At 42.2% G+C, this 22,145-nt stretch overlaps 1 protein-coding gene across 4 annotated transcripts; it reads left to right on the plus strand.

Moving 5' to 3' along the window:
- The first annotated feature begins 6,986 nt into the window (after positions 1–6,986).
- Positions 6,987–21,901, plus strand: LOC106588375 (cyclic AMP-dependent transcription factor ATF-6 beta). 4 transcript variants are annotated; one of them, XM_014177286.2, is made up of 17 exons: positions 6,988–7,311; positions 8,705–8,784; positions 14,115–14,196; positions 14,451–14,489; positions 14,589–14,671; positions 14,899–15,079; positions 15,249–15,413; positions 15,708–15,904; positions 16,028–16,207; positions 16,842–16,924; positions 17,059–17,253; positions 18,146–18,253; positions 18,522–18,621; positions 18,775–18,842; positions 19,036–19,138; positions 19,260–19,344; positions 19,729–21,901. In XM_014177286.2, exons 1-17 carry the CDS (start codon positions 7,239–7,241, stop codon positions 20,025–20,027), a joined length of 2,121 nt encoding a protein of 706 aa, XP_014032761.2. In that variant the 5' UTR covers positions 6,988–7,238; the 3' UTR covers positions 20,028–21,901. The 4 variants fall into 4 exon arrangements, with proteins under 4 accessions (XP_014032758.2, XP_014032761.2, XP_014032759.2 ...); XM_014177284.2 differs by having other exon boundaries at positions 6,989–7,311; positions 14,430–14,489; XM_014177287.2 differs by having other exon boundaries at positions 6,989–7,311; positions 14,430–14,489; positions 15,708–15,871.
- The last annotated feature ends 244 nt before the right edge of the window (positions 21,902–22,145 follow it).

Below are 22,145 nucleotides of genomic sequence, written 5' to 3' on the forward strand. Positions count from 1 at the left end.
TTTTAAATGAAAAGGGAATGGCATTAGAGGGGTCTCTAAAGTGTGGTTCCCCCAACGCTTTCTCTCACTGCTTTTTCCAGGAAGTGATGAAGTTGATTGTTGAGCCTGATCTTTTAATTAAATGAAAATGTCACTGTTAAAATAAAACATGGACAATTAAATAGATAAAATGCCATTTGGAAAGCTCTACCTGTCAACACTGTTACTTTAGCTGTCGTTTCCCCATTACACAGGTACTTTCCAGAGTCCCCTGGCTGCAGATTGAGGATCTGCAGGGCTCCATCTTCATCAAAGGAAAACCTGTTCTGTTGGTCCTCCCTCTCCCTTTTCACAGTTCCATTTTAACTTCCTGACTGATGTCTTGAGATGTTGCTTCAATATATACACATCATTTTTCTTCCTCATGACGCAATCTATTTTGTGAAGTGCACCAGGCCCTCCTGCAGCAAAGCACCCCCACAACATGATACTGCCACCTCCGTGCTTCACGGTTGGGATGGGGTTCTTCGGCTTGCAAGCCTCCCCCTTTTTCCTCCAAACATAATAATGGTCATTATGGCCAAACAGACATATTTGTGTTTCATCAGACCAGAGGACATTTCTCCAAAAAGTACGATCGTTGTCCCCATATGCAGTTGCAAACTGTAGTCTGGCTTTTTCTATGGCGGTTTTGGAGCAGTGTCTTCTTCCTTGCTGAGCGGCCTTTCAGGTTATGTCGATATAGGACTCATTTTACTGGGGATATAGATACTTTTGTACCCGTTTCCTCCAGCATCTTCACAAGGTCCTTTGCTGTTGTTCTGGGTTTGATTTGCACTTTTTGCACCAAAGTATGTTCATCTCTAGGAGACAGAAAGCATCTCCTTCCTAAGCGCTATGACAGCTGCGTGGTCCCATGGTGTTTATACTTGCGTGCTATTGTTTGTACAGATGAACGTGGTACTTTCAGGCGTTTGGAAATTTCTCCCAAGGATGAACCAGACTAGTGGAGGTCTACAAAAAAAATTGTGACGTCTTGGCTGATTTCTTTTGATTTTCCCATGATGTCAAGCAAAGAGGCACTGAGTTTGAAGGTAGGCCTTGAAATACATCCACAGGTACACCTCCAATATTTTCTGGAATTTTCCAAGCTGTTTAAAAGCACAGTCAACTTAGTGTATGTAAACTTCTGACCCACTGGAATTGTGATACAGTGAATTATAAATGAAATAATCTGTCTGTAAACATTTGTTGGAAAAATGACTTGTCATGCACAAAGTAGATGTCCTAACCGACTTGCCAAAACTATAGTTTGTTAACAAGAAATGTGTGGAGTGGTTGAAAAATGAGTTTTAATGACTCCAACCTAAGTGTATATAAACTTCCGACTTCAACTGTATCTACCTGAATTACCTCGTACCCCTGCACATCGACTCAGTACCGATACCCCTGTATAGTCAAGTTATCACTCATTGTGTATTTATTATAACTTGTATTATTATGTGTAATTACCTTTTCTATTTTCTCTATGTCTACATTGTTGGGAAGGGCCCGTAAGTAAGCATTTCACTGTTAGTCTACACCTGTTGCTAACGAAGCATGTGATGAATAAAATTAGATTTGATACTTGTTAAAAGTCATTCATCATTTTAATGTAATTTCTTTCAAGGACAGTTGCGTTGCGTGGGTAAAATAACTGGGGAAGCCAAGCCAGAAAAAAAGCCATGTTACAACCTGTGTTGTGATAGTTGCGTTGTTTGCTCTATAACCTTTTAGTTCATATGCCTTGCGACCTTGATATATACAGTGCATACAGTATTCAGACCCCTTGACTTTTTCCACATTTTGTTACGGTACAGCCTTATCCTAAAATGGAATAAATATTTATTTTCTCTCATTAATCTACATACAATACCCAATAATGACAAAGCAAAAACAGGTTGACATTTTTGCTAATTTATTAAAAATAAAAAACTGAAATACCTTATTTACATAAGTATTCAGACCTATTGCTATGAGACTCGAAATTGAGCTCAGGTGCATCCTGTTCCCATTCATCGTCCGTAAGATGTTTCTACAACTTAATTGGAGTCCACCTGTGGTAAATTCAATTGATTGGACATGATTTGGAAAGGCACACACCTGTCTATATAAGGTCCCACAGTTGACAGTGCATGTCAGAGAAAGGAGAGAGTAGCTCTTTGTTGGAGCGGGAGACTTAGACATTGGTTGTAGACGGAAGATGGCAGAAACTGAGGTTTTGATTGAAACTGAGTCGAGTGAGGCTAATAGTACAGGAAGTGAGAATTAGTGGGTTACAGTGGCAAAGGGAGAAGTAAAGCTATGTTGGAAAATAAGAAACACCCAGTCAAGGTTTAGGATCAATGCTACTTGGGAAATCTGTTTAATGTATCCAGGAATATCTGGGATGTGTGAGTCGGTTAGCGTCACAAGAAGAGGTTTTTGATTTGTGTGTCTGCGGATGTAAATAGTTCGATGTAAATAGTCTGGTGGCCATTTGATTAATTGTTCAGCAGTCTTATGGCTTGGGGGTAGAAGCTGTTAAGGAGACTTTTGGTCCTAGACTTGGCGCTCTGGTACCGCTTGCCGTGTGGTAGCAGAGAAAACAGTCTGACTTGGGTGACTGGAGTCTCTGACAATTTTATGGGCTTTCCACTGACACCGCCTATTATATAGGTCCTGGATGGCAGGAAGCTTGGCCCCAGTGATGTACTGGGCCGTATGCACTGCCCTCTGTAGCGCTTTACGGTCAGATCCCGAGCAGTTGCCATACCAGGCGGTGATGCAACCGGTCAGGATGCTCTCGATGGTGCAGCTGTATAACTTTTTTAGGATCTGGGGACCCATGCCAAATCTTTTCAGAGGGGCCCCCGTGTTGTGGATCAGCGTGGCGGATGTGTTGTTACTTACCCTTACCACCTGGGGGCGGCCCGTCAGGAAGTCCAGGATCCAGTTGCAGAGGGAGGTGTTTAGTTCCAGGGTCCTTAGCTTAATGATGAGCTTCGTGGGCACTATGGTGTTGAACACTGAGCTGTAGTCAATGAACAGCATTCTCACATAGGTGTTCCTTTTGTCCAGGTGGGAAAGGGCAGTGTGGAGTGCGATTGAGATTGCGTCATCTGTGGATCTGTTGGGGCGGTATGCGAATTGGAGTGGGTGTAGGGTTTCCGGGTTGATGGTGTTGATGTGAGCCATGACCAGCCTTTCAAAGCACTTCATGGCTACCGATGTGACTGCTACGGGGTGGTAATCATTTAGGAAGGTTACCTTCGCTTCCTTGGGCACAGGGACTATGATGGTCAGCTTGAAACATGTAAGTATTAAAGACTTGGTCAGGGAGAGGTTGAAAATGTGAGTGAAGAGACTTGCCAGTTGGTCCGCGCATGCTTTGAGTACACATCCTGGTAATCTCTCTGGCCCCGCGGCTTTGTGAACGTTGACCAGTTTAAAGGTCTTGCTGTCAACGGCTACCGAGAGCGTTATTACACAGTCATCCAGAACAGCTGGTGCTCTTGTGCATGCTTCAGTGTTGTTTGCCTCGAAGCGAGCATAAAAGGTATTTAGCTCGTCTGGTAGGTTCGCGTCACTGGGCAGCTCGCGTCTTGGTTTCCTTTTGTAGTCCGTAATAGTTTTCAACCCCTGCCACATCCGGTGTTGTGGGATTCAATCTTAGTCCTGTATTGACGCTTTGCTTGTTTGATGGTTATTCTGAGGGTGTACTGGGATTTCTTCTAAGTGTCCGGATTAGTGTCCCGCTCCTTGAAAATGGCAGTTCTAGCCTTTAGCTCGATGCGGATGTTGCCTGTAATCCATGGCTTCTGGTTGGGATATGTACGTACGGTCACTGTGGGGACAACGTCGTCGATGCACTTATTGATGAAGCCAATGACTGAGGTGGTATACTCCTCAATGCCATTGAATGAATCCCGGAACATAATCCAGTCTGTGCTAGGACAAACTAAATGGGCTCCCGAGTGGCGTAGCGGTCTAAGGCACTGCATCTCAGTGCAAGAGGCGTCACTGTAGTCCCTGGTTCGAATCCAGGCTGTATTATATATGGCCGTGATTGGGATTACCATAGGGTGGCGCACAATTGGCCCACCGTCGCCGGGGTAGGACGTCATTGTAAATAAGAATTTGTTCTTAACTGAATTGTTTAGTTAAATAAAAATAAATGAATGCTGCACAAATGTTTTGGTACCCTTCCCCAGATCGGTGCCGCGGCACAATCCTGTCTTGGAGCTCTACGGACAATTCCTTCAACCTCATGGCTTGGTTTTAGCTCTGACATACACTTCTTCTTTGATGTGGTTTATCGGCGGTTGGCATCCAATATTAATGGTGCATTACCGCCACCAGCTGGACGGGGTATAGCATAATAAAAATATATATTTTTTTAAACATTCCGAGAAAGGGGGAAAACAACATCATACAGAATAAAACATCTCAACTAAAAATATTTAAAAAATGAAAACCTCACTTATTCAATCACAGTCCACTCCAAAATACATCCCTGTGATGGAGCTGCATTCACCGACAGGATTTCTTGCACCACCTCAACTGTGAAATCAAAGACCCAAAAAACGTTCAGCTACATTCACAATGATTCCAATTTTCTTAGACTTATTCTCCGCCTGTGCTGTACAGTTTATGACCATTGCAATAAATAATACAAAGTCCACCTTTTCAACATGTAGCATTTCGCTATCCCTCAGTTGATAAGAAACCGTCACTAGTCGTGGTGGCTCTACTACCATTGCTTCTTCCCCACCACTCGTTCCTTCCAATTTCCTCACCGCCTCCAGATAGGAGACACGCTGGACACTCCTACCCTTGCCACCTCCTTCACCTTCATCATAACAGAGAGACTCTTCATCAAAGAACAGTAGCATGGATGAAGTGAACTTCTTTTCTCCGTCCAACGTACAGGTCAATCGATGTGCACCAACCCCCCCCTCTCCATTTGTTTTGTACACTGCTGGTACTTGCTGTTTATTATCTATGCATAGTCACTTCACCCCTACCTACATGTACAAATTACCTCGACTAACCTGTACCCCCGCACACTGACTCGGTACCGGTACCCCCTGTATATAGCCTCGTTATTGTTATTTTATTGTGTTACATTTTATTATTTTTTTACTTTAGTTTATTTGGTCAATATATTCTTAACTCTTCTTAAACTGCGCTGTTCGTTAAGGGCTTGTAAGTAAGCATTTCACGGTAAGGTCTACAGTTGTATTCGGTGCATGTGACAAATAAAGTTTGAATTGATTTTTTTGATTTGAAGAACACAGTGGCCTCCATCATTCTTAAATAGTTTGGAACCACCAAGACTCTTCCTATTGCTGGACGGCAGGGACTGGGAGACTAGTCAGGATTGAGGGGAAAGATGAACAGAGCAAAGTACAGAGAGATCCTTGATGAAAACCTGCTCCAGAGCCCCAAATACCTGACTGGGGCAGAGGTTCACCTTCCAACAGGACACCGACCCTAAGCACACAGCCAAGACAACGCAGAGATGGCTACGAGACAAGTCTCTGAATGTCCTTGAGTGGCCCAGCCAGAGCCTGGACTTGAGCCAAATCAAACATCTCTGGAGAGACCTGAAAATAGCTGTGCAGCACTCCCCACGCAACCTGACAGAGCTTGAGAGGATCTGCAGAGAAGAATGGGAAATACTCCTAAAACACAGGGGTGCCAAGCATGTAGCGTCATACAAAAGAAGACTCTAGGCTATTATCGCTGCCAAAGGTGTTTCAACAAAGTACTGAGTAAAGGGTCTGAATACTTATGTTAAATGTAATAATATATATATATATATATATATATATATATATATATATATATATATATATATATAAAATAAACATATACATTTTCTAAATAATTGAAACCTGTTTTTGCTTTGTCATTATGGGGTATTGTGTGTAGTTGAGGGGGGGGGCAATTGAATCCATTTTAGAATAAGGGTAATGTAACAAAATGTGGAAAAAGTCAAGAGGTCTGCATACTTTCCAAATGCACTGTAGGCCTAAGGCAGAGACAATGAGAAGACAGTGCTGCATAATAAATTCAACCACACCGGTGAAGTCCACAAAGCATATTGCATGTAACAGACAGTTACATGACCTACAGCATGGTCAATCAAGTTAATGTTTCCGACATTTTCGGACCACTAAACAACTATTGATTTAGAACCATGGAGTTACAAACAGTTGCTGCCTCCACTATTCCAGCACCATTTCAACATCAAATCACCTATGCTTAGTCTAATACAGTGACAACTAAAATATACCAAAAACTAGTCCAATCAATGTAAGCTAAATATTATGTGGTTGCCCATAGTTTTGATTTGTTTGTGCATACAAGTAGAAAAAACATGACGACTCACTCAAGCTAATGCCATGATCCTCTTTCACTGTCATACATTACACGCTTTAAGTTGGTTGTCTTGCTACCTAGCAAAAAAAAACGTCATTTCATGGGTAACGTTATCTAGTTAACACTAGCTTACTACATCTAGATAAATATTGAACTTCCATCCTCTCAGGCAAGGGGCACAATGTAGGAATGTATGGTTGGATCAGAATCCCCGTCATTGGCCAGTACGGAGAATCAAGTAAAACCACAAGTCCAAAACCATATCTCCATCCATGGCTAATTTAGGAAAGAGACAACTTTAGCTAGATATCAACCATGTGTTCAAATGAAAGGTTTCTTATTGTTGAACACGTGATTGATTTTTAGAGCCTGTCCTTTAAAGGAATGCCTAATTACATGTCTACCATTGAAGATTTTCAACGTCACTCAAAATTCTGAAGTGCGATTGGGCCGAATCACCTTATAAACCTTACTTTTGTCCATCTACGACGGTCTACTCTGCCTGAATAGTAATAATATTATTGGATAGGTCGACTGAAGAATCAATCTAACGAATCCTTGCTTTGATTGGATCTTGCATTGAAAATGGGGCGGGCTTTTTGCGGAAATTCCGTTTCTTGTCTGGATGTCGTCATATGCGAGATGGTTCTGTTGACCGAGTGGATATTATGAAACAAAATAAATACAAAATCTAATGTTTCGCGTAAGAAATTATAATTATATTTTGTACGTCGATGGACCCAATCGCCAACTGAACATCATTCGCTGTAAATCGATTTCGCGGATTTATCTTTTTTAATATAATTGAAGGGTGATTGTCTACACTCCCTCTAATTAACAAACGCCTTGTGGCTATGACTACGGATTTACTATCTGATTTGGATACTCGTTTCTTCGCTGATAACCTTCTGACAAGCGAGGATTGGGGTAAGTGAGAGAGATAATAAATGGTACTGTAATGCATGTTTACCACCTGGGCAGCATGGATGCGTTAGCTAGGTAAAATGATCAGCTAGCTTGTAGCTAGCTAACGCGACTTTAGCTGATAACGAACGCGTGAAATTGACTATGCATCTTTAATTTCCTAAATTTACCAGGTTGACTCTGACAACAAATTACGAAAAATCATAATAAAGTTGGTGGTAGTTTGGTGTCTTGCGTGGGTGTGTGCGCCAATGACTAGCTATATGTGCACTGGGGCAGCAAACCGGATATGTCACTGTATTAGCACATATAGATAGGAGTGTTAACTTTACTTATAAAAAGCCTTTGGTATTGGTGTGAGAAAAGCTTGTGCTCTGTAAGCTTTCATTTTCCATAAGATAAAGGTATCTGAAAAGACCATCGATCCCAAATACCTGAATTACAAACGTGTGGAATAAAACCATAGGCCTTAGCCTATCTAAAGACTGAAAACCAAGCTGGCTTTTTGCGACATCTGGGTATCTCGGGCCCTTTCTTAAATCAATAGCATTTACATCTGACAGATTGGCTTGCTTTTATTGTAGGGCACTGTATTTTAGATACTGACCTTTCCCTTTTACTGACTCCCTGATCATTGCTTTTGTATGCTGAAGTTTGCGTGAGACAACCAGACTTAAATCTGTAAACTGTAAGCACTTTAACTTCCTGTGATCACTGAACTTGATAAAATGTTACATTTACTATTTATGATAGACAGCATTTAACTAGTTAGGCCTGCAGTATGAATCAAAACTAGTTGTGGAAAACGAAAAGCATTCTTTCAAGAAAAAAACCATCCCACGATAATGTAGGCTAGAATTAATTTCAGCCCGTAAATTGTCCCTCTAGTTAATGGGGTGTCTACTATTGGGAACAATTCTCAGCACAGAGCAGGTTCGTTACTGATCCCTCTGCTATTGAAGATGGGTCTCCTCAGGGCAGAAAACCTCCCATCTCATGTATTTTAAGCCAGCTTCCCCTCCATTGCTTAGATTTCCCTCAATTTGTAAAGCTGGAAAAACCAAACTGGACTCCTGTGAATTGAAGCTGCTTTGAATTGAAAATGGGTGTAGAAAAGCATCAAACCTTGAGCTCATTTTAGGTGTGTTTATGATCACAACCATCATTTACTAGTAGATCCCGCTTCTTGTTTTTAGCTCAAAGGTCAGAGTCGTGTTTCAAGCCCTTGTCAAACCAAATAAGGCACGGGAAACCATGGCGACAAGGGGTCACTGTGGTATAGTGATAAGGCTTTACTTACAACCGCTATAGCAACTGATACTCAAGCAACTTGCGTGTCTGCCCATGTGCATAATTATGTTCCTACACTACTAACTAATTGCTCTGTCTGTCTCAGATGCCTGTCTGTACCAGTGTGAGAGCATGGAGGAGGGAGAGGACGGAGAGTACACGAGAGGACCGAAATATGAAACATCGGTACGGACAAAGATTTTCTGCTCACAGACCCTGACTGTATTATCTGACCACTGTACTGCACATGTTGTATCACCACAACAAAGTAAATTCAAAGCTATCAATGATTTAGACCTAATTCCCTGTCTACTCAACATGAGGCCCATTATTTTTGTTGAGTACTCCAACGGGGGGGTGTCTATTTTAGAACACAAGGCCCACACTGGAAATAAATGTGTGCATTTATCTATATATAAAAACAAGTGTCTTTTAAGATTCATTTATTGACACGTTATATTATATTGTGGAACACAATTTTCAAAAAGGTAGTAACCTTAGCAGTGGCACTTGCTTGTCGAAGCCTATGGCTGTGTAATGGTATAGCCTTGTTTTGTTAATTTAGCAGACAAGACACTTTTTATTTCCTAAGCCCTATCACATTCAAGACGCATAATTTCTAGGAAAAAAATTACGTCATATAACTGAATAAAATATAACTGACTATTTTTCTAAATGAAATAAGTTGCCGATGCGCATATCGCGTCTGGAATAGTTATTCTCAGAGTAATCATTTGAAACGGGGCTCAATTTGGCGAGTTGAAACACAATTTTCTGAGGGTTACAAACAAAAATCTGTCATCGATATACAGATGTTTATTTTGCCTTTGGAATTTTTCTAAATGAATTAACCTCTCTGGGGTAGGTGGGACGCTAGCGTCCACCCGCGGGACACACTATTCAACAGCCAGTGAAATAGCAGGGCGGCAAATTCAAAACAACAAAAGTCTCATAATTCAAATTTCTCAAACATACAACCATTATATCCCATTTTAAAGATACACTTCTCGTTAATCCAACCACATTGTCCGATTTCAAAAAGGCTTTACGGCGAAAGCATAACATTAGATTGTTAGGACAGCACTGAGACAAAAAAAAACACAGCCATTTTCCAAGCAAGGAGAGGTGTCACAAAAACCAGAAATACAGCTAAAATTAATCACTAACCTTTGACGACCTTCATCAGATGACACTCCCAGGACTCAATGTTACACAATACATGTATGTTTTGTTCGATTAAGTTCATATTTATATCCAAAAACCCAATTTTACATTGGCGCGTGATGTTCAGAAAATGTTTTGCCTCCAAAACCTCCGATGAATGAGCACATCAATTTACAAAAATGCTCATCATAAACGTTGATAGAATTTACAACAGTTATTGAAAGAATTATAGATACACTTCTCCTTAATGCAACAGCTGCGTCAGATTTCAAAATAGCTTTACGGCGAAAGCACATTGTTCAATATTCTGAGTACAGAGCTCAGCCATCAAAGCAAGCTATACAGTTACCCGCCATGTTCTGGAGTCAACAAAACTCAGAAATAGTATTATAAATCTTCACTTACCTTTGCTGATCTTTGTTGGAATGCACTCCCAGGACTCCCACTTCCACAAGAAATGTTTGTTTTGTTCGATAAACTCCATATTTATGTCCAAATACCTCCGTTTTGTTAGCGCGTTCAGATCACTATTCCAAAGGCACAATACGCGAGCGCAAAACCCTAGACGAAAAGTCAAAGTTCCATTACCGTTTGTAGAAACATGTCAAACGATGTTTACAATCAATCCTTAGGGTCTTTTTATAAATATTTGATAATATTCCAACCGGACAATAGCGTATTCATTAGAGGAAAAACAAGGAACGGTGCGCCTGTGTGACCGCGCAGTAAACAACTAATTTGCCTCAGGCAGTCCACTTGTTGAGTCAGCTCTTATTCTCTCCCCAGTAATAGTAGAAGCATGAAACAACGTTCTAAAGACTGTTGACATCTAGTGGAAGCCTTAGGAAGTGTAAAATGAACCCTAAGTCACTGTGTACTATATAGGCAATCACTTGAAAAACTACAAACCTCAGATTTCCACACTTCCTGGTTGAATTTTTCTCTGATTTTTGCCGGCCATATGAGTTCTGTTATACTCACAGACATCATTCAAACACTTTTAGAAACTTCAGAGTGTTTTCTATCCAAATCTTCTAATAATATGCATATCCTACCTTCTGAGCCTGAGTAGCAGGCAGTTTACTACGGGCACGCCATCCGGACATCAAAATACTGCCCCCTACCCTAGAGAAGTAATTCTACGTTGAAAACTGCATGGAGATGAATTTCGACCACATCTGTTTTAGTGAGTAGGCCTGTTCTTAATGATTCTGAAAATACGCTTTTTGTCTTTATCAAACAAAAGTTTTGGCATATTTTCAGTGTGGAACGTATCTATGTTTGGGGGGGGGTTATAGCCTAGGCTAACCAATTCTAAATGGCACTATCAGTTCGCAAAGTAGCCTAAGCGGAAAATAGACGGGAGGCAATTATTCCAAAACTGCAGCTCGTCGTTGGAACACCCATTTCCCTACATCAATCAACTCACGGACGGAACACAATTTGTTATTAAACTGTTGTCATTTGGCAAGGAATGTAGCTTGTGTATCCCATCAGTTAGATACGTTTTTTGGGGGGGATTTATTTAGGTCTAACGGGAGCTTGTGTGCGCACTTAGCACGCGTGTGTAGAGGGAATGGATGAAACACAATCTAGTGAGTGAGACACAGAAGGGAAAATGAATTCAAGGAGAAGAACTGATGCTTGGCTTGGTTTCTTTTTTTGTTGTGTCCCGCAAATGCACATGTAGAAATGGAACAGTAGAGTCAAAGCAAATTAACGTTGTCTTCAAGACAACAACAAAAAATATGTGAAATCGGGACAAACATTTTCTTGCCCATTCAGGCAGCCACAAAGCACATTCCACAAAATAGTTTGACAGTCAATAAATGTGATCTTTAGTCGGATTAAAGATAGTTTTGACATCCGTTTGAGGACTCGATTACTTATGTCCATCCCTATTCCAATCTACATCACCTACAGGTAGCCTAGTGGTTAGAGCGTTGGGCCAGTCACTGAAAGGTTGCTGGATCGAATCCCCGAGCTGACAAGGTAAAAAATCTGTCGTTCTGCCCCTGAGCAAGGCAGTTAAGACACTGTTCCCTGATCTGTTCCCCAGTAGGCCGTCATTGTAAAATAAGAATTTGTTCTTAACTGACTTGCCTAGTAAAATAAAGTTTAAATAAAATAGTGTGCAATAGTGCGGCAATCTGCTCATTCTTCCTTTATCAAAATAAAATAAAATTTTATTGGTCACATACACATATTTAGCAGATGTCATTGCGGGTGTAGCAAAATGCTTGTGTTCCGAGCTCCAACAGTGCAGCAGTATCCAACAATTCACAACAATACACACATCTAAAAGTAAAGAGTGGAATTAAGAATATATAAATATTAGGATGAGCAATGTCGGCGTGGCATTGACTAAAATACAGTAGAATACAATACAGTATATACAGTTGGAGTCGGAAGTTTACATACACTTATGTTGGAGTCATTAAAACTCGTTTTTCAACCACTCCACAAATGTTTTGTTAACAAACTATAGTTCTGGCAAGTTGGTTAGGTCATCTACCTTGTTCATGGCACAAGTAATTTTCCCAACAATTGTTTACAGACAGATTATTCCACTTATAATTCACTGTATCACAATTCCACTGGGTCAGAAGTTTACATACACTAAGTTGACTGTGCCTTTCAACGGCTTGGAAAATTCCAGAAAATGATGCTTCTGATAGGATAATTGACATCATTTGAGTCAATTGGAGGTATACCTGTGGATGTATTTCAAGGCCTACCTTCAAACTCAGTGCCTCTTTGCTTGACATCATGGGAAAATCAAAATAAATCAGCCAAGACCTCAGAAAAAAAAATGTAGACCTCCACAGTCTGGTTCATCCTTGGGAGCAATTTCCAAACGCCTGAAGGTACCGCGTTCCTCTGTACAAACAATAGTACGCAAGTATAAACACCATGGGACCACGCAGCCGTCATACCGCTCAGGAAGGAGACGCGCTCTGTCTCCTAGAGATGAACGTACTTTGGTGCGAAAAGTGCAAATCAAACCCAGAACAACAGCAAAAGACCTTGTGAAGATGCTGGAGGAAACCGGTTCAAAACTATCTATATCCACAGTAAAACGAGTCCTATAGCGATATAACCTGAAAGGCCACTCAGCAAGGAAGAAGCCACTGCTCCAAAACCGCCATAAAAAAAGCCAGACTATGGTTTGCAACTGCACATGGGGACAAAGATCGTACTTTGGAGAAATGTCCTTTGGTCTGATGAAACAAAAATAGAACTGTTTGGCTATAATGACAATCGTTATGTTTGGAGGAAAAAGAGGGAGGTTTGCAAGCCGAAGAACACCATCCCAACTGTGAAGCACGGGGGTGGCAGCATCATGTTGTGAGGGTGCTTTGCTGCAGGAGGGACTGGTGCACTAAACAAAATAGATGGCTTCATGAGGAAGGAAAATTATGTTGATATATTGAAGCAACATCTCAAGACATCAGTCAGGAAGTTAAAGCTTGGTTGCAAATGGGTCTTCCAAATGGACAATGACCCCAAGCATACTTCCAAAGTTGTGGCAAAATGGCTTAAGGACAACAAAGTCAAGGTATTGGAGTGACCTCAATCCTATGGAAAATTTGTGGGCAGAACTGAAAACGCGTGAGCGAGCAAGGAGGCCTACAAACCTGACTCAGTTGCACCAGCTCTGTCAGGAGGAATGGGCCAAAATTCACCCAACTTATTGTGGGAAGCTTGTGGAAGGCTACCCAAAACGTTTGACCCAAGTTAAACAATTTAAAGGCAATGCTACCAAATGCTAATTGAGTGTATGTTAACCTCTGACCCTCTGGGAATGTGATGAAATAAATAAAATCTGAAATAAATCATTCTCTCTACTATTATTCTGACATTTCATTCTTAAAATAAAGTGGTGATCCTAACTGACCTAAGACAGGGAATTTTTACAAGGATTAAATGTCAGGAATTGTGAAACTGAGTTTAAATGTATTTGGCTAAGGTGTATGTGAACTTCTGACTTCAACTGTACATATGAAATGAGTAAATCGTTATGTAAACATTATTAAAGTGACCAGTGATTCCATGTCTATGTATATGGGGCAGCAGCCTCTAAGGTGCAGGGTTGTGTAAACTGGTGGTAGTCGGCTAGTGCTGGCAGTATCAGTATAAACCAGGCAGTGTTACACACTACCTAGCAGTAGTGAGAGTTCAGTGTGTGATGCCAAAGTTAAGGTAACTTGAGTGAGCCTGAGACGGGCTGGCCGACAATGGGGCTGATTTCCCTGTTGGGGCAACCAATGGCGCATCCCCTGCCGACCTACTGACTAATCCAGATGATGGCCTAATTCTGCCCTCCGCTTCCTCTCGCTCTCTCCTCGCAGTTTGACAACGATCTCGTGCTGACCCTTGATCCCGACAATCCCACGTCGCCATGGAGACACCTGGACGACAACCTTCTCACAGGTGCAGAGATTAATAAAGCGTGGCAGGAAGCATAAGGAGAGGTTTTCCTTTTTAAAAGTGTTAGTTGTGGTAGTAGACATGTTATTACTACTATAGAAGGCCAATGAAGTAAAATGGCAGCGTCACTTCGGTTTATCAGTAAAGTGTCGTTGTAGCGCAGCATCGGTTGTGGTGTACTTTTAAAACCTTTTTCCCCTGCCGCTCTCTCTCTGCCTTCCTCGCACTCTCTTAAGGGGACATTCCCGTATTGAAAGATGAAATGACGATAACGCAGCCTTTGCCAGTGGACATGTGTAAGTCCCTCTTTGGCTATTGTGTATGTGTTTGTCTTATGGTTGAATGTTAATTATTCACTGTGTCCTTTTTCGTATAATTTGTGTGTGCTGTTCCAGTGTTCCGGGTGAAGGCGGAGCCTCCCTCCCCTGCCTCCTCGCTGGCCTCCGACTGCTCCCTGACCTCACTCCCAGACTCACAGGTCAGTCCAGACAGATCAGCTTCCACATCACACTACTAAAGGCACCCTATGCGATATTGATGCATCACAGTTTAGAGACTCTGAGATGCAACGTACACAAAGTGCACATTTTCAGTGACACAGAGCCTAGTCAGAGTATTTCTGAAGTAACCGAAGTGTGAAGCCTGTATTTTTTTTAAATATTTTTTTTTTTAAATGTCTTGCACATCTCTCTTTCTACCATTCAGATCACAGTGAAAGGAGAGAACCCGCCCACGCCTCCTTATATGTTTGGAGATGTGCTGTCGCCACCACTTGGCACATGTGAAGTCACGGTGGCCTCTGCACAACTGTCCCGGCCACAGTCCAAACTGCCTCCTCAGCAACACCAAACAGCAACCCACAACGGCATGGACGCACAGGCCACAGGTACGCGTTTCTAGTGACGTCAGCTATTGATGTGCTGCACAGGAAAGACTTCAGCCACGAGAGCACGCTTCATGTTTAATATGATGTACTTTCGGTGCAAATGCTCTTGACATCGTTCTTGGCAGACATTTTATAGTGCATGTCATGTTCTCTCTCTCTCTCCCTCTAGTCCACCCCACTGCGGCCACGATCAAAGCCAGTACCATCCTGAGCAGTAAGCCTCTCATCCAGCCCAGACCTGTGTGTGTAGCGGCTCTCCCCGTCCCCCAGGCTCCGAGTCCAGCCAAGGCCCTCATACTGCACAGCCTGCCTAGCAGGGACCAGAGCAGGCCTGGTGAGTCCTGGGACCAGACTGACCGTTTTTCACACATGACCTTATTCCAGGCTTACCGTTTGGTGAATGCATGAGGTTAATTAAAGGGGAGCGTTGAATTCCAAGTTATTTTATGTATCTCTCTGTGTGCGTGCATGCTCAAATCGCCACAATACCTATTCATGTCTATTTCGGTGATTTGTTGATTAGAAATGTATTTTATTACTGGTATTCTGGGTATTTGGGTGTCTAAGAGACCATGACATAATGCGTTATGTAATAGCTGAGTGATATCACCTTCTTTTCCTCTCTTAGTGGTGCTTTCCCAGTCAGTCTGTCTGGGGTCCGCGCCAGCCATCGTCAAAATGGAGCCCGGCTCCCCCACCATGCCTCACTGCCATAGCCCCACGGCCCCATTCCCCAGCAAACCCATAGTCCCGGCGTCCTCTCTGCCAGGGAGCAACTGCAACGGCATGGATGTGAGTGTCTGTCAGTCGCATGTCAGTCAGTCAGTGAGTAGTTCTCTTTCACGCTCTTCTTCAACCGCCGCCTTACCCCGGGCTTCACTGTCAGATCACACACCCAGTTCTGCCATGATTAACTGTCATGCGTTCTCCCCTCCGACCGGGTCTCAGATGAAGGTGATGAAGAGGCAGCAGCGGATGATCAAGAACCGGGAGTCGGCGTGCCAGTCACGCAAGAAGAAGAAGGAGTACCTGCAGAACCTGGAGGGCCAGCTGAGGGAGGTGCAGCAGGAGAACGAGCGCCTCCGCAAGGAGAACCAGGCCCTGAGGGAGAGGCTTGCCGGGAAAGAGGTACAGGAGGGGTGGAGAGAGGAGTGGGAGGGAAGAAGGTACAGGGGAAGGGAGAAAGGAGAGGTAGTGGCGGAGGTACAGGAGGAGAATGAAGGAGGGGTAGGAGAGAGAGAGGAGGGAGGGTGGCAGGGGACCTGGAAAGCCAGGAAACCTCCCTTAAGCAAATGTGTTCGGTGATTACATTACCGGGGCAGAGATGGATTTCCCTAATGAGCCGGATGGACTGCTTTCAATTTAATCTTTCTAAATGAAAGTCTTAAGAATGTGGTTAAGATTTGACTGTTAAAGCAACAGCTGGGAATACATTCAAAGAGGACATGCTGGTACTTGCGTGTTTACTAGGGCCGGGACGATTCCAGTATCGCAGTAGGTTAAATAAAGCACGAAGCAGGCCAAAGTCTTTTGGTTCTTTAAAAACCTGCTGGATGTAAAATATTGTGTTCTATAGTTTGGAAAATAAATACATTTGACTCTGGATGACAACATAATTATGTTTGTTTCCAACATTAGGTCTCTTTGCCTTAAGTTAAATCCGCTTCGTGTTTTGTTTCCTTGCCACAATACTGAGTATCGCGATACTGGTATCGTCCCGGCCCCAGTGTTTACACTGCTCTAAATCCTCTCTCTGTTCCAGGGCAGTGAATCTGGTAACAACAAGAGGGCCGTCTGCGTCATGGCAGTGCTACTGTTCATGACCTTCAGTTTGGGCCCTGTCAGGTAAAAGTCACTGTTCATAGTCACTGCCATTCAATGAAGTGTTATCAATTGGCCCCCCCAAAAAAATACTGTTTTTAAAAAGTAATGTACATAACGGCATGATTAGTTGATTTTGACTAAATGTTTTCCTCCAGTATCACAGACAGGAAGCTGGAGACGGATTTACAGGAAGAGGTGGTCCCTCACACAGGAAGACATCTCCTGGAGTTTGAGACGGCTCAGGAACACAGCAGAGTGGAGGAAAGGATAGATCCTGAGGAGGAGGGAGGAGAGGATGGGTGGAAGGGAGGAGAGGTGGAGAGGGAATCCACCGATTCTTACCAGTTTAGGTTGGTAATAGAGTCCAAATCATAGTTAACTCTGCATATCCACGATGGTGAGCCTGTTCATTATGACCTTGTCACAGCCATCTGCGGCTGCTGCCCATGTGGTTCTAATCGATGAGGCTTTGCAAACATGGTTCAGTCAAGTAGAACGTCATTAGAGAACAAAACCGTGTTTGAGCTTTGCAGAAGATATGCATGCAGTCTAATCATTGAGAATGCAGTCACTCTGGTCTGAACTTGGAAATATGTAACAGGCAGTGGTGGAAAATGTATTAAATTGTCATACTTGAGTAAAAGTACATTTACCTTAATAGAAAATGACTCAAGTAAAAGTGAGTCACACAGTAAAATACTACTTGAGTAAAAGTCTAATTGTATTTGTTTTTAAATATACTTAAGTATGAAAAGTAAAAGTATAAATCATTTCCAATTCCTTATGTTAAGCAAACCAGATGGCACCATTTTATAATTTTTTTACGGATAGCCAGGGGCCACTCAGACATCATTTACAAACAAAGCATTTGTGTTTAGTGAGTCTGCCAGATCAGAGGCAATAGAGATGACCAGGGATGTTCTCTTGATAAGTGCTTGAATTGGACCATTTTCCTGTCAAAATTTAACGAGTACTTTTGGGTGCGAGGTAAAGTGTATGGAGTACAAAAGTACATTATTTGGTTTAGGAATGTAGTGAAGTAACTAACTGCTAACAGACTGTCATAAAATGAATGATGTCCACATATTACTTGCCTGTAAGATGTTTACTTCAAGTTTACAGCTCTTTTAAGGACTTTTGCCCTTTGAAATCACTATGGTTTTCCATATAATATTATTTCTATAATTGTTAGGCTTTCAGAAGGATGTTTCAATCTGTATTACATGTTTTGGCTGTTTTCAGGAACCTGAGTGACGTGTTCAGCGACGTGAAGGACCTGGTCCTGCAGGACATCGACCGCTATTTCACCTCCAATGACTGCAGGCAGTTCAACCGCTCCGAGTCCCTCAGGTCAGCAGCGTTGCCATGGTCCTACCTCAGGCATCCAGGAGTCTCTCTGTCATCCTGTCTCTCACCACATTATGCAAATATGATATTGAGTTACACCATCTACAGTGCACCTGCGCTCTCACAGGCCTGTCACTGTATCCATGTTCAAAGGAGGCAGTGTAATATATAGATATATAGATCCTACTGTATTTTGTATTCTACTGTGTTAGTGAAGGTTCTGTGTACTCTCCTTGACTTCTACGACTGACTGCTTCACTTTCTCGCTCAGGCTGGCGGATGAGCTGAGAGGATGGGTCCACAGGCACCAGATCGACAGGAAGAAGTCTGGAGGGAAGCCAAAGATGGTGAAAAAAGCTAAAATAGCACAGGTGTGGTTTCTTAGTATTTCTGTACCGGATCATATTTCTGTAGTATTTCACATTCCCACGTGAGTACACGTGATACCTCTGGTCTGTTAAACGACCTAGTTGATGTGTATTGTTTTGGTGCACATCAGTTGTTTCCCCTTCCCTTTTCTACAGAAAGCGCAGCTTAGGAAGACAAACATCTCCAGATATCTTCCCATTCAGACCCATCGTTCCATTGACAGGTAACCGTTGTCGACCACATTTCCCAGTAATCAACAGCGGTGTTCATCCTTCAAAGTGATTTGTTGACTTGCATGTTCACTTGTACAATACTAAACCAACTATGGTGTTTGTATCAACTGAGGGAGGGGAGAAAAAACTGCTGCTATTGGTATTTGTAGTCTTGGTCTAACCCGAACTATTTGTCTCTCACAGTCAGATACAAGTGTTCCCTGCTGGTCCAGAGATCAGCTACAGTGACTTCATGGACGCCATCGACCGGCGTGAGGACACCTTCTACGTGGTCTCCTTCAGACGGGTAAGACGGAACAGCAACGTGAAACCGAGTGCGAATGAAACGGACAGTGGGTGTCATTCACATAATGCAAGACGCATGTCTGACGTTCATGAGCCCACGTTCTCTCTCTCTCTCTCTGTAGGATCACCTGCTGTTGCCAGCCATCAGCCACAACAAGACCACACGGCCCAAAATGTCTCTGGTGATGCCGGCTATGTCTGTCAACGGTGAGTTTGACTTTTCTTGATATCTAGATGGAACTATCAGCGGTTTAGAGTTATGCCAAGTTATAGCCCCATTGCACTGCTGTACACTGTTGTAAACGATGTCAGAACTTTTGAAATGCCCTCCTAATCTTTGAACAACGGAGATCTGGAATGTTGAATACATTTTTGGAGTGAATGAAGAGGCATATTATGTGAAATGGCTGACCCTGTGGCTGACCCTGTAAAACAACACATTTCACTGCACCTAGCCGGTGTATGGGACAAAAAAAAAAATGATGTTGGGGGGGTTGTTGTTAGCCTCTGTATCTGTCTATTGTACACTTTTCTCTCCCTGTCAGTGTCTTTTTTTACATTGCACTCTTTCGTTCTCTCTCCCTCCCACAGAGAGTTTATATAACAAATCCCAGGGCTATGAGATGATGATGCAGGTGGATTGTGAGGTCATGGACACCCGGATCATCCCCATCAAAGCCTCCGCTGTTCCCCCGTCCCTCCGCGACCCCCCTCCCGCTCCCCCCGCCCACCATCACCACAGCAACCACACCTCCCTCCGAGGCCGCCACCATCCCCACACCGGCGGAGCGGCGTCTCCACGGCAACCCTTACCTGCCAGAAGACAGGAGGCCGAGTATTACATCAGCCAGGGGGGGCGGGGTCTGAGGTTAGTGAAGGTGAACAAATGAGAGGGGGATTGGAGGAGAAAGGAGAGGGTAGTGGAAAACAGGAAGGAGAGGGTAATGGGAGATTGAAGAAGTGAAATGGAGAGGAGGACTTAATAAGGGAGAGTAGGAGGGTTGTAGGAGGCAAATCTGTCAGGGAATTATGGAGGACATCTGTACTAATTGAAACAAATGATGAACAATTAAGTTACGGTGCCACAATGTTGAAACGTTGTCCCAACAACTCAAAACAAATGTGTTTATTCTACTGAAGACTCAATATATTAATAGTCCAATGAGTAATACCCACTTCACAAACCTGATCTGTTCAATATAGAAAAAGTAAAGGTTCCTAACTAAATTTCTTAATATATACTTTTTGAAAACCTGCCCAAACATAGACCTAGCAGTTCACTGCACTTAGACACAGCGCAGAATTAATCACTGAAATATATACAGCTAATGGTAGTGGACTGCTCACGGTTTCATTTGAGGACCATTTTTTGTGGAGGTTCCGTTTTGTATATTTTGTGTTTTATCGCTCTCCATTGAAATTCCATTCAGAGGGCTCCTGCAGAAAATTCAGGTCAGATGCTAGTCAGCTTAGATTGTGTTTTTTGTTTTAATTTTATTATGTCAAATGTGTTTGGATTTGAATGAGGATTATTTAACTTGTGCTTATTGTTTGTAAATATCAATAGTAGCTTTTGAGATTTTTTTTTTTTTTTTAATTCATAGCTATATTTTGCTCTGTCCTCTAAACCTCATCTTATGGGCACAAACCTTCCGTTCCTATACTCCAGAAGTTAACACGTTAAGTATTTGGATCGGCCTAAATATATTTGCTTTGAATGCAGACGACCACCTTGATCATACAGTGTGTTGTGTGTTTGTATATACTTGTCATTTTTTTTATCACTTGCACAAAGTCTTGCAACATCAAGCTTGATCCACTGTATCTCCATGTAATTATAGAGAATATTATGGAGAATAGCAACAGATTTGTTAGTACGGGAAAAAAATATAGGCTGTGTTAACATCTGAATACATTCTCAATGTCATCAGCAATATAGCGATGTTAAATTACAGACACATCATCCAGGTACTCTGAAATTCTAGAATTGATTGTGTTTCTTATACACGGTATATGTACCGGTAATGTAATTCTGTAAGCATCGTTTTCAGTTGTATTTGGGGGTTTTACCCGCCCAAATGCAGTCAGCTTGAGTCTTCTGACCAAAAGTGGTTTCTGAGTCTACAATCAGATTTAGTCATTTTCATTTGTAGCAAACTCTGTCTGTGAACTCTCGCTATGTTTTGTCTGTCATGCTCTGCCTGAAGAACTGCACACACTTCTTCAGCAAGTGTATATGTTTGAGATAATGCCGTTTTATGGGAATACCACCCATTGTTTTTCATTTTTATATAAAAAGTATAATTATTCTTATCAAAAGAAGTGAAATATTAAAAAATACAATTTTATATGAAGCTGTACAAGTTATGTTCGGGGTGTTGGTCTCTTTTTAGTTGTATTTCCATTTCAGAACCCACTTTAGCCAATGGGAATACAGGAACACAATGCTACTAGTGATATGGTGGGGTGTTGGCTCCAAGACATTCCCTTTTGCATGTACATGTCAATTCACTCTCTCACACAAACACACTCGCCACACACATGCTCATTATATGTACACACACACACAGCAAAATTTAAGCATGAAAATTGGTGGTTGTAATGGTAGCAATGTACATATGGTCAATGCCTCCTTTTTTTCCTTAAATGAATTTCTAACTTTAAAAATGATCTTTCTCTGATTATACGAGAAGTTTGAACTGCTGCCTTTGTGTTTGTAGAAAATGAACATGGAATTTTATAAATAAAGCGATTTTTAAAGTCAGTTTCATTTCTCTTGAACACAACTAGGGCTCTGAATGTGGCTGTCATCCAACTTTTGTTTTTGTCAGTTTTGCTTACACTGGATCCGCAAGGAGAATTCTATCACAATTTTTCTTTAACCTTGATTATCTGAAACTGAAGGTCTCGTTCCAGCATCCTTTTGTCAGTTGATACAAAGAACATCCTTGGTTTAGTCTGGTCCAAATAATCTGAAAATAAGCAGATAATGTCCTCTACTGAATGCT

Source organism: Salmo salar, chromosome ssa27 (assembly GCF_905237065.1).
Source record: "Salmo salar chromosome ssa27, Ssal_v3.1, whole genome shotgun sequence".
NCBI classification, from domain to species: domain Eukaryota; kingdom Metazoa; phylum Chordata; class Actinopteri; order Salmoniformes; family Salmonidae; genus Salmo; species Salmo salar.